Source organism: Sminthopsis crassicaudata, chromosome 1 (assembly GCF_048593235.1).
Source record: "Sminthopsis crassicaudata isolate SCR6 chromosome 1, ASM4859323v1, whole genome shotgun sequence".
In the NCBI taxonomy this organism is placed as follows: domain Eukaryota; kingdom Metazoa; phylum Chordata; class Mammalia; order Dasyuromorphia; family Dasyuridae; genus Sminthopsis; species Sminthopsis crassicaudata.
In genome coordinates this window covers 79,887,238-79,899,806 of record NC_133617.1, presented here as the reverse complement: position 1 = coordinate 79,899,806, position 12,569 = coordinate 79,887,238, and the positions used below count along the sequence as shown (strand labels likewise).

Below are 12,569 nucleotides of genomic sequence, written 5' to 3'. Positions count from 1 at the left end.
CGTCAGTGGAAGGTCAGAGTTCTCCAGAAGAGTGGTATTTTACAGGATGGGTAGTTAAGCTGAATCTTTAAAAAAAAAAAAAAAAAAAAAGAACTGCTCCAGAGTGTCAATAACAGACGAGAAGAAGATGGGTGCGGGCATAAATAAAAGCACAAGGGCCCATCCTGCATGAACTATTGATCTCCATCCGAAGTCAAAGCGCCCCAGGAACCCCAGCTCACGGACTCTGCACGGGAGAGACAAGAATGGAAGACCGTAAGAAGATGGAGGGCATCGAGGCGCCGCCTGAATGCCCATCACACGTTTCCCTGAAGGAGTATTTCGCGGAGAATTCACACAGGCTCACTCACGTGACTCACGGGAAAGTCAGAAGTAATGCTCCCTGAAGAACTGGGAATTGACTACGTCACAGGCGAGACGCTGGCAAAGCCCGCTGCCCCACACCGAAGAAGGAGCTATGGGCGAATCCTAACCGAGGTGGCTCCAAAGAGATGTGAGCTGTGGCAAAGAACTGGAGAACGCGCCCGTTACTGGGAAATGGCTGAATAAGTCATATATAAATGAATAAATAAGTAACTCGTAAATATGAAAGTAATAGAATGTCACTGATGAACAAGCTGATTCTAGAAAGGCCCAGAAAGACTTACACGAACTGGACAAAACAAGCAGAACCAAGCATACGTCGTGCACAGTAACAGCCAGAATGTGAGATGATTAACCATGAACGGCTTAGTTCTTCCGGGCAGTTCTGTGATCCAGGCAATTCGATCAACTTTGGATAGAAACGCCGTCCACCTCCAGAGAGACAACTGTGGAGACATCAGCTCATGCTGTGTCCACTCCCCCCACCTTTTTTTTTCTGTGTTTTTTTTTTCTCTCTTGTAGTTTTTCCCTTTTGTTCTGATTGTTCTCTCCCAACATGATTTCATAAACAAATTTGCATTTTAAAAAATTAATATGCATGTATGCCCAGAGAAATTCCACGTCCAGTGCTGCTCCACCTAACTGCCCTGTCCTTACCCAACAAGAACTTGTTTATTTCTTCATCTATTAGCAGCTAACAAGAGAATTCAATAAAACATGACCCGAGGCTCGTGGGTCCCTTGTTGGGGCTGAAAACCATGAATCTTTGCTACAGACAAGCATTTATTATCCAATCTGCTCCAAAGCCCCCCAAAACTAGGGAATCTTGAGCCCTTGATGTCCCATAGAAAATGAAGCCAGGAATTATGCCAAAGCATTGAGAAAGATTCAAAAATAAATGAGACATAGACACTGTCCTTGGGCTTATAGTCTGGTCAAGATAAAAAAAATAATAATCAATAGGCTGGAAGGACAGGTAAGATCAAGCACAAAGAAATTCAATAGAGATAAATGAAAAGTCTTGGTTTGGAGCTCAAAAAGTTAACTGCCAAAAGATAGGGTTAAGGAATATAGTTCATGTGGGAAAAATATGAGGGCCTTAGTGAACTGCACTCTGTCTGAATCAGTGGTGTGACAGAGCAGCCCAATATAGGTTTTTAAGCTATATTGAAAGGCATAATATTTGAGCAAGAGAATTAACCTTCATTCTGCAGAGAACACATCTGGAGTGGGGAAATATTTCTGAGTAATGTATTTCAGGAAAGACTGGAAAGAACCTAGAGAAAAATGACCAAGGATGAAGGACTTCCACATCTTGTCCTGTAAAGATTGATTGAAAAATGAGGCAGGTTAACACTGCGAAGAGAAAGCTTAGCAGGGGCTCTCAAACCGAGGCCCACTGAGGACTTTTATGCGCCCCCGGGTTATGGCAAATGGGCTGAGGGGCGGAGACAGAGTGTGAGCTTTTGTTTTTACTACTGTCCGGCCCTCCACAGTCTGAGGGACAGTGAACTGGCCCTATTTAACAAGTGTGAGGACCGCTAGTAGGGGATGTCATGGAGGTCTTCAAATATTTAAAGGGCTCTGATATGAAAGAGGGCCCAGAAGGCAAATTTAAGGAACGATGAGTGAGAGTTATGAAGAAGCAGCTCCATCTCAGATGGATCTTATGGCAAAGAAGTTTCAAGTCACTAGAAGAAATGAAGTGGTAGTTCAGTGGATTAGACTGTATACACATGACTCAGTAATCAAGGCCTACAGCAATCTATATTTGCTAAGCCCCCAAAGTCCCCCAAAGCTTCTGGAATAAGAACTCACTATTTGAAACTAGGAAAACTGGAAAATAACGTCAGCAACTCAGTATAGACCTATATCTCATACCCTATACCAAAATAAAGTCAAAATGCATACATGATTTGGGCATAAAGGATGATTTCATAAACAAATTAACCTATTAAATCTTTAGAGAAAGGAGGAATTTATGACCAAAGAAGAACTAGAGAACATTAAAAAAGGCAAAATGGACTAATTTAATTACATTAAATTAAAAGGTGTTTGCACAAACAAAACCAGCAGAAACATGGTTAAAAAGGATGTACAAAGTTGAGGAAAAATCTTTACAGCCAGTATTTCTGATGAAAGTTTAATTTCTAAAATATATAAAGAACTGTGTCAATGCAGATTACACTGCATTCCCCGATTGATAAATGGATAAAGGATATTAACAGATAATTTTCAGAGGTGAAATTAAAACCATTTATGTTACAGGAAAAAATGCTCTAAATCACTATTGATCAGAGAAATGCAAATTAATAAAATTCTGAGTTATCACCTCACACCTCTCAAATTGGCTCAGATGGCAGGAAAGGATAACGATGAATGTTGGAGGGGCTGTGGGAAAACTGGGCCACTAATACATCGTTGGTGGAACTGTGAATGGATCCAACCATTCTGGAGAACAATCTGGAATTATGCCCCAAAAGTTATTAAACTGAGCATACCCTTTGATCCAGCAGTGTCGCCTCTAACCCACTAAAATCACTGAGGAGTGGGGATCCTGCACCCCTGAAGGAGGTTCTGGGAGTTCTAGACATCTGAGCTATAAATTCTAATGGGAGGAGGAATTGTTTCATTCTTTGAACTGTACCCCTAGCCCAGGGCCCAGTACCCAGCAGTACTTAACAAATACTTGCTAATGGATTAGAGGTGTCTTAGTAGATGCTCTTGGGCATAGTGGAGACCCTTAATAAAAGCTTATTAATGCATTAGAAGTGTATTTATAGATGTTTTGGGCAGATTAGAAACCCCTAATAAATGTTTATTAATGTATTACAGGTGCATTATTGGATTTTGGGGCAGAATGAAGAGCTTTAATCAATGTTTATTAATGTATTAGGGGTGTGTCAGCAGATACTTTGGGGCAGAGTGGAGACCCTTATTAAATGTTTATTCATATATTAGAGCTGTATTAGTGGATTTGGGGGCAGACTGTATATCCTTAATAAATATTTATTAAAGCGTTAGGGGTGTGTCAGTGGATGATTTGGGCCCAGTGGAGACCCTTAATAAAGGCCCGGCGGTGGGATGTAGCACAGTCCCCTCCCCCCTCCGAGGCTTGGAGGGGAGGGGGCGGGGCCAGAGGCTCTTCCAGCACCTCCCTTTTCTGCCCCCCGCAGGCCGAGGAGCAGAGCCGTAAAGCCCTTCAGGATTCCGAGGGGTGGGATCTTTCTGGAAGTCGTGCTGGGAGTGGGGCGGACAGGAAGGCGGAGCCGGGGAGAATTTGGGCAGACAGACAGACCCCTCCGAGTAAGAACCGGAAGCCGGGACTCCCCTCCCCCACCCAAGGCCCACCCCGAGGCCGAGTCTCCCGGAGGGACCTTGGCCAAGTTGGCTCTGGAAGTCCACAGCTTTGGGCTTGTAGCTCCCTGTCCCGGGTGGGAGCTGAAGGAGCGTACTTGGACTCCTGGTCCCTCAGTTCAAGGATTTGGAGCTGGGGAGAGATGTCCCAGACTCTTCTCCGTCCTTCTAGGCCGTCTCCCACAGGATGCCGTCCCAGATTCCCCTCCCCCACCCCAGCTGCCAGACTCCTCAGTCATCCAGTATTTATTTATTTTGTATAAAGTTTGTACTTATCTAAATGTGTATAAGTGGGAGCAGCACTCAGCACGGGACCTGGCATATAGGAGGTGCTTAATAAATGCTAATTGACAAGTTCAGTAGAGGAACTGTTTTGTTCTTGTCTTTTTATTCCAGTGTCTAGCACATAGTAGATGCTTAATAAATGCTTATTGGATCCTTAGAATCTGGTATATAATAAGTGCTTTAAATGCTTGTTGGATCTCTAATGTCTGGTACATAGTAGGTGCTTAATAAATGCATGTTAGATTCCTAGTGTCTGATATGCAGTAGGTGCTTATGAATGCTTTTGGATCCCTAGTGTCTAGTACATAGAAGGTGCTTAATAAATGCTTGTTGACCTATAGATTGGAAGTGATCTGCTCCAACTTTCTCCTTTTACAGAGTTGAAAAAGGTCAAATTTCTTGACCAATCTAGGATCAAAGGTTCCATCTAAAAGGGTCTTTCCCATTTTATCATGCTACTTATAAATGTTTAGTGATTGATGCTTCTCTAGGCCAATAGCTCTGGACAAGCCTCTTAACCCTTCTGAGACGATTTTCTCATCTGTAAATTGGGGAGAGTCTCTAAAAGTTCCTTCCAGCTCTTAATCCCATGGCCCTGTGACTTCTGAAACCAGGGGTCTCTAGGCAGAGTGTGATGGTCCATCTCAACCTGGGGGAGGCAAACAGCCAGTTTTCCCTCAAATTCTAATATTTGGGAGGTGATCCAAGGCCCCTCCTCAGGAATACTCTACAATGGAGAGTGGGGAGAGGGGAAGTATCAGCCCCAGCTGGGGCTGTGCATTCACACAGTTTCCTGGGGCCTAGCGCAGCTATTCTGAGAGAGTGCTGTCTCCCTCCTTAAATTTTTCATAGAAATTTTTTCCTGCTTGGTTCTGACTTTGCCCTTAAGTCACTAAGAAGATCCGAATTTGAAGCTCAACTTTGCTAATATGACACTTCCCTCTCTGTCTGCCTTCCCATTCCTTATCTGAAGTGATCTTTGTAATTTTAAGTGGGATCCTTGAACTTTTAAAAGAATATTTCCCTTGTAATACTGTATTTATGCATTAAAAACCTTGCTCTGAGAAGGGGTCCAAAGGCTACACCAGGCTGCCAAAGAACTCTTCTACCTCTAAAAAATCCTTTGGGATCAAAGGATTTTGGTCCTACTCTCTGGATTACAGCACCCATTTTCCCATTCCAGGGCCCCTCTGCCAAGATCTAATTTCATTTTTTGTTAAAGCTTTTTATTTTCAAAACATATGCATGGATAATTTTTCAACACTGACCCCTGCAAGACCTTGTGTTCCAAATTTTCCCCTCCTTTCTCCTACCCCCTCCCAGATGGCAAGTAATCCAATGTATGTTAAACATGTTAAAATATATGTTAAATCCAATATACAACATATAATTTCATCATAGGCTTCTTGAGGACAGGATCTCTGGCATATATAATGATGTAACCCCAACCCCCCCTGTCAAGGGACAGGTGCCTAACAGGTGCTTAAATAGTTGTGGAAGTTGTAGTTAAGTGGAAGTTTATAGGATGTATGAAAATGAGACAGCAGTGGGATAAAATAAGGAAAAGGAATAGGCATTTATTAAGCACCTGCTGTGTGCCATAGCATTAAGCACATGGCTATATGTCAGGCTAAGTGCTTTACAAATTTTTTTGCATGGGATGGGGTGGAATAGAACAATTAAACTGTCAGTAATGGTTCATAACATAAATCCTGGCATACTAACATATTGGTTCTCTCTGTAGGGCAGGTGTGACACTGCTGAGGAAATGAAGTTGGTCCTCGGGCTCCTGCTGTCCATGGCATGGGCAGTGCTCCATGCAAACATCACCCTGACTGAAAAGCAAAGTAAGACCTCATATAATATATTATTATTGCATAATTTTATCTAATAATATATTATATTGTTAATATATGATTATATGTATTTTTGTAATATAATATGAATATAATATATAATTTTCTCAAGGACCTGGCTACAAAAGGGGGCTTACAAGAGTGGAACTAACAAGAGGGCTAAGGACAGAATGGATCTAGTGAACAAAGTAGCAGATTCTGCTGGTCCTACTAGGCCCTGTTGGAATAGGTCAAGAATATCAAGAGAATTAATTAATTTTTAGGAGGTGGGCCAGCTGGATTTATTGAGTCATGATATATATAGATAAAAAGGTAGTTGATTTGATTGAACAGAAGCCATAGAACCCCTTTAGATCTCAATTTCCTCCACTGTAAAATGAGTGGGTTGGATTAAATAATTTCTAGCTCCATCCTCTTAAAATATGGGTCATTGGCCATCCATGGATGGAAAATGAAGTGTCTCTTGGGAAGACGAGCCAGGAGGTTTATGTCACTGGATTACAGAGTGTGTGAGGATTGACAAGAGGATATAAGGAATAAGAAAACTAGAAGGGACCACGTTTTGGGAGGACATTGAAAGCTAAGAAGAAAATAAGATTGAGGAAGACAGGCTATCTCTGTCGGTCAAGTATTTGACTGATGTCCTGTAAAAGTGAGAATCAAAGTGAGAATCACTTATTCTGCTTGACTCCTAGGAACTAAATTAAAAGTGATGGATGAAGGTGAAAGAAAGGCATATTATATCTTTCTATAAAGAAAAGCCTTTTTAAGGAGGGCTACACCAAACTTAAGGCACTGCTTTAGTAGGAAGTGAATGAACTGTCAGTAGATGTCTCTAAATTGAAATTTGATTTTTTAATTAATTTTATAATTATAAATTTTTGACAGTATATATGCATGAGTAATTTTTTATAACATTATCCCTTGTATTCATTTTTCCAAATTTTCCCCTCCCTCCCTCTACTCCCTCCCCTAGATGACAGGCAATCCCATACGTTTTACATGTGTTACAATATAACCTAGATATAATATATGTGTGTAAATCCCATTTTCTTGTTGAACGTTAAGTATTGGATTTCGAAGGTATAAGTAACCTGGGTAGATAGACAGTAGTGCTAACAGTTTACAATCAATTCCCAGTATTCCTTTTTTGGGTGTAGTTGTTTCTGTCCATCATTGATCAACTGGAAGTGAGTTGGATCTTCTTTATGTTGAAGATTTCCACTTCCATCAGAATACATCCTCATACAGTATTGTTGTTGAAGTGTATAATGATCCCCTAGTTCTGCTCGTTTCACTCAGCATCAGCTGATGTAAGTCTCTCCAAGCCTCTCTGTATTCCTCCTGCTGGTCATTTCTTACAGAGCAATAATATTCCATAACCTTCATATACCATAATTTACCCAACCATTTTCCAATTGATGGGCATCCATTCAACTGAAATTTGATTACTGCTTCAGATATGATAGAGAACATCCTTCTCAAGGGGCAGTTTAGGGATCTGATCCAGGTCTGAGGTTTGGGGATTCAGATTTAGGAAGCAGAAATCAGAGGGAGGAGAAGATAGAAGGCAGATCTTCTCAGGCCAGGGAAAGGTTGAGAAACATTCATAGGAATGCCACTATCTACCCCTTCATGATCATTATCTTTTCCTCTGAACAGTATTTCTGATGTGTCATGTGTGTGAGGAGGTCAATACTTTTACCTGCAAGAATCCAGAGAAGTGCAATGCAGGAGATGCATTCTGCATCACCGTGGGTACCAGTAAGTTCTATTCCCCCTTATTCTCTTTACCTGAGTGACAGGGGAAGGCTTTTGGGTAGAACATGGATTTAGTTAAGCAGGGACATGGGCTTAGTTCAGAGATCTACCACCTTTTGAGCCACAAGTAATTCACTTTTTGGTAGTGTTGAAGAATGGAGTCTATGTGCTAACCATTTCCTCTCACCCCATATTTCCTACTGGTTTGGGTGTGTAACTCATTTGCATTGAGATTCAGTACTCAATTCATTCATATATTCAATATTCATGCACTCAGTAAGCATGAATTACCTTCTGACTGTGTACAGAGCACTGCAGTCAGTGAATCAATTTATTAAGCATCTACTATATTCCATGGCATTGTATTAAGGACTGGAGAATACAAAAAAAAAAAAAAAAAAGGCTGAAACAGCCCCTGCCCTCAGAGAGCATTATTATTCTAATAAGAGAAACAACATGTAAAAAATTGTGTACCTATATAAGATATATATAAAATAAAGGTTAAACTTTGTTTATATTTATTCTATATTTATAATTATTTTTTCAGTTATTATTTAAATTTATATTTATTTTATTTCTTTTTTTGCGAGGCAATTGGGATAAAGTGACTTGCCTAGCGTCACAGTTAGTGTTAAGTATCTGAGACTGGATTTGAACTTCTTACTTCTGGCCTGGGTGCTTTATCTACCATGCCATTTAACTGCCAGAGGCAGGTAATTTTAGAGGGAAGATGCTGGTTGGATGGCAGTAGAAAGGGGCAACCAGAAAGATCTCTTGGAGAGGGTATGATTGGAGCTGAGCCTTGGAGGAAGGCAGTAGGTAGAGGGAAAGAGGGAGAGCATTCTATGTGGGTGGGATAGCCCATGAAGAGACACACATTATAGTGATGCAGTTATGTGAAGGGTGGCAAGCAGGTCAGGGTTATTGGATACAGTATGTTCAGGAAGAATAAAAAAGATTGGAAGGGTAGAGAAGCATCAAGTTGCAAAAGCTTAAAAGTCAAAAAGAAAATTCTGGAGTTAATGGGGCTTCTGGAGAATATTGAATGGGTATGTGATGTGGTCAGATTGGAGATTTAGAAAGATCACTTTGATAGCTGAGTTGGAGAACAGATTTAGGAGATCAATGAGAAGGTTCTTGTAGTAACTGACTCATGAGATAATAAAGTCCTGTACCTATGTGAATGAAGAGAAGGGGATACAGGTAAGATGTAAAGGTAGAAATGATAAATTGGCAACATCTTTACGTGTTTATATTCCAGTAGCTCCCTGCTATTCCCAATATCGATTCTAAAGCCTTCTGTTTAGTATCTAAAGCTTCAGCTTGTTCCCTTCCAGATTCTCCAATCTTTTTATATTTTTTTCCACCCCAAGTGATCATATGGACTATTTGTGCCCAACTCGTTGGTACAGCATTCTGAGGTCATATTAGTCTGATCAGCCACAGTCGTACACACAATAGTTTGACTCCAACATTTTGGTCCTGTTTGAGAACAAAGTTCAATCAATCAGTACTTTACAACTTTGTGTGGATTCTTATCTTACCTTGTACCCTCCCTCCCCACCTCCCTGCTCCATGCTCTCTCTGAAATTGCCTTCCATTTCTATCCTGCCTACTTTCACTCTTTACAGTTTCCCTCCCCTTTAGAATGTGGACTCTGAGAATAGAGACCACATTTTGTTCTTTCTTTTCAACTTTTTCTCTCCCCGCTCAATCTATACCCATAGTTATAGGCACTTGATAAATGCTTGTGAACTGACTTCCATCCTAGTCATCTCATTCTTGAAAGGATAGCCACAAAATAGGGGAGGATAACCAGAACAATAATGGGACTGAAGGCTTCATCATATATAAAAATGATTGAAGAAAGAAGGGAAGTCTGAGAGCATCTCTCTGTTACTAATATAAGAAATCTTGAAATCTGTTCCATCTTGCTCTCTTTCTGAATCACCTAGCCTTGTGGAGAGCCAAAAGAATGGGACAGCTGGGAAAAAGAAGTGGGGTTTTCTTTGGGGGGGCAGCATCATAATAATTGCTTACAAGTATTTGAAAGGTCCTCTCAAAGAAAAGAGATTAGAGTTCTGTTTAACAGTAGAAGCAGGGATAAGAGTGATGAGTTGGTTTCAGGGAGCAAATTTTAAATTTGTTAAAAGGAAAAAAAAATAAACAAAAAAGATTCCATACAATGAAGGGTGTTCATAGTGAAATGGTAAACTTCAGGAGATATTAGTTTCTCACTCACTAGAAGTCATCCTTGCTAGTGATAATGAGGAGGAGACTTAGGAGTGAGACCAGATGACCATTAAGATTCTGTCCAGTTTTAGATTCTGTATGTATTCAAATAGTGGAATATATTAGTGTACTTCCCCTTCCCACCCAATGATAGCCTATATGCTCTTTGAAGACAAGAATTGACTTTTTTATTACTAGCATTTAGCATAGTCCTTTGTGCATGGTAGAGACTTAATAAATGCTTATTGGAGTTAATGTGGCTGATTAAAAGCAGCATTGTATATTAGTACAAAGCACATAGATGGTTATTGTTCTAATGATTATAGTTCAGACCTGTAATTCCATAACTTCAGGATACTTTTAGGATATAAAGTGCTTCCACATGCGGATTGGCAACTTCCCTATAATTTCTGGTCTTACAGTGTATTCTAGGTTAAATGCACACAGCCATACAACTAGTGAGGGCCACAGGCAGTATTTGAACCTAGATCTTCCTGACCTCCAGATCTGCTCACGGCTACTCCATCCTGCCTGTCCTATCTGCATCCTTGTCACCATTATGGGCAATTAAGCAATGAGTTTTTTTTTAATTCACCTCTATTTTCTTCTTCCCACAGGGCTGGCCAATCGCTACTTACTTGTTTCCAAGCAGTGTCATAAGGTCTGCCCATTTTTGGATTACTATTATCAAAAGTTTTCGTACGAGAAAGAATTTCCAAGTGCTTTTGTCTATTCCCATTGTTGCGCTGAGAATTTATGCAACTTTGGCATCCCCTTTACCTCAGAGGTGGACACAGACATCTATAGCCCCAATAATTTAGTAGGCGTTGCCCACCAGAGGGTCAGCAACACAGGGCTAGTGATAGTTCTAAGCTTCCTACCTGCCCTGCTTCAGGTTAGCATGTAACCTGGATCCTCCATCTCACAGAGCCCTAAAAATGCTCATCACACTCAGTCCCTAGAAATAATGCTTCTTAACAGCCATGTCCTATTGGACCCTATCATCTGATAACCTTCTCTCCTCTCCCCTCCCCTTTCTATTTCCACTCCCATGCTGTCAAGGCATTAATAGGGAAGGGTAGGCTGAAAGCAATAGCAAAAAAAATGTTAATAAAAAGTAAATATTTTTGGATTGAAACTGGGTCTTCTTGAGAAAATTTTACTTATCTTCTATTTTTCTTTTTTGCCTAACATGGATTGCAATTTGTCAATTCTTATTTGAGTGTGTGTCTGAGAATAAAAGCTCTATAGGGCAGGAACCCTGTCTATTGTGTCCCTTCCCTTTCCCCTTTTCCCCTCACACTCAACACAGGGGCATGATAGGATAGCAATCCATTTTCCTTTGAGGGTAGAGAGACTGAAAAGAATGAGAAAATCTGGATTAAAGTTCAAGATACACTAGTTCACCATTAGAACTTGAGTATGCAATTTCCCTTATCCTTACTTCAGTTTCCCCATTGGTAAAATAAGGAGATTCGAGTCACTGATCTGTAAGGACCCTTCCAACTATAAATGCAAGTAGTGGCCTCCACCTGTGGGAGTCACTGATCTGTAAGGATCCTTCCAACTATAAATGTAAGTGGCAGTCTCCATCTGTGGGAATCACTGATCTATAAGGATCCTTCCAACTATGAATGCAGGTGGCAGCCTCCACCAGCAGGGCATTCTCCATCAAACAGAGGTCACACAATTGCTACTGAGGAAAGAATCCTTACTTTATCCTATCCTTCTCTAGTTTTTATCCAAATTTCCCAAAAGGGCAAAGTTTTAAGAAGAAAACCTAGAAGTCATCAAATTGGTCAATCAACTGGCATATAGAAAGTACCTGTTATGTGCCAGCCAAGCACTGTGTTAAGCACTTAGGATAAAAAGAAAGGTAAAACCAGCCCCTGCTTTCAAAGAGCTCACAATTTAATTGGGAGATGACATGCAAAATACCATCTACAAATGAAATTAATTGACAGTAATCTCAGCAGATTTTAAATTAAAGGAATTAATTTTAAAAAGAGGAATCTAAAATTAAGAAGGATTTCTTACAAAAGGTAGGATTTTAGATGAGACTGAAGGAAGCCAGGGGAAGTAGGAGGCAAAGACAAAGCCAGAGATCTTTAGGAGTGGGGAATAGTCAGAAAAAATACGTGGAGACAAGAGACGGATATTTAGTTTGAGGAACAAGGAGGAGACCAGTATCATTGGATCACAGACTGTGTGGGGTAGAGGTGGGAGCAGAGTAAGGCTGGAAGAAGCCAGTTGAGGAAGAACTTTGAAAGCCAAGCAGAAAATTTTAAAATTTTGTCATGGATGCCATAGAGAGTCACTGAAGTTGACTGAAGAAGATGATGATATAATCAGATTTTTTTTAGAATACAGGAAGATGAATTGGAGTGAGAAGAGGCTTAAGGCAAGAAGCCCATCCTGTGGGGTATTGCAAAAGTCTAGTCATAAGGTGATAATGGCCCACGATAGAATGGTTGCAAAAGTAGAAAGGGTAGGACTTTATCACTGATTAAATATGGCTGAAGAGATGGAAGAAGAAGAGGACATCTAGGCGGACATCCTGAATTACTGGAGATCCTGGAAAGGAACAGGAAAATTAGGAAGAGAGAAGGTTTTGAGGAAACAAATAAATGAGCTCAATGTTGGATTTGTTAAATTTAAGATGTCTATGGGATATCCAGTTTGATGTATCTTATAGGCATTTGGAAAAATGAGATT

The 12,569-nt window shown here is 40.5% G+C and overlaps 1 protein-coding gene across 1 annotated transcript in view; it reads left to right on the top strand.

The window, feature by feature from the left end:
• The window catches only part of LY6K (lymphocyte antigen 6 family member K), a 30,084-nt gene extending 19,100 nt beyond the window's left edge, over window positions 1–10,984 (top strand). The window contains exons 2-4 of the mRNA XM_074264355.1: window positions 5,750–5,852; window positions 7,524–7,625; window positions 10,472–10,984. Of these exons, the coding sequence (XP_074120456.1) occupies window positions 5,750–5,852; window positions 7,524–7,625; window positions 10,472–10,761 (495 nt within the window). The 3' untranslated portion in view covers window positions 10,762–10,984. The remainder of the gene's footprint in view (window positions 1–5,749; window positions 5,853–7,523; window positions 7,626–10,471) is intronic.
• The last annotated feature ends 1,585 nt before the right edge of the window (window positions 10,985–12,569 follow it).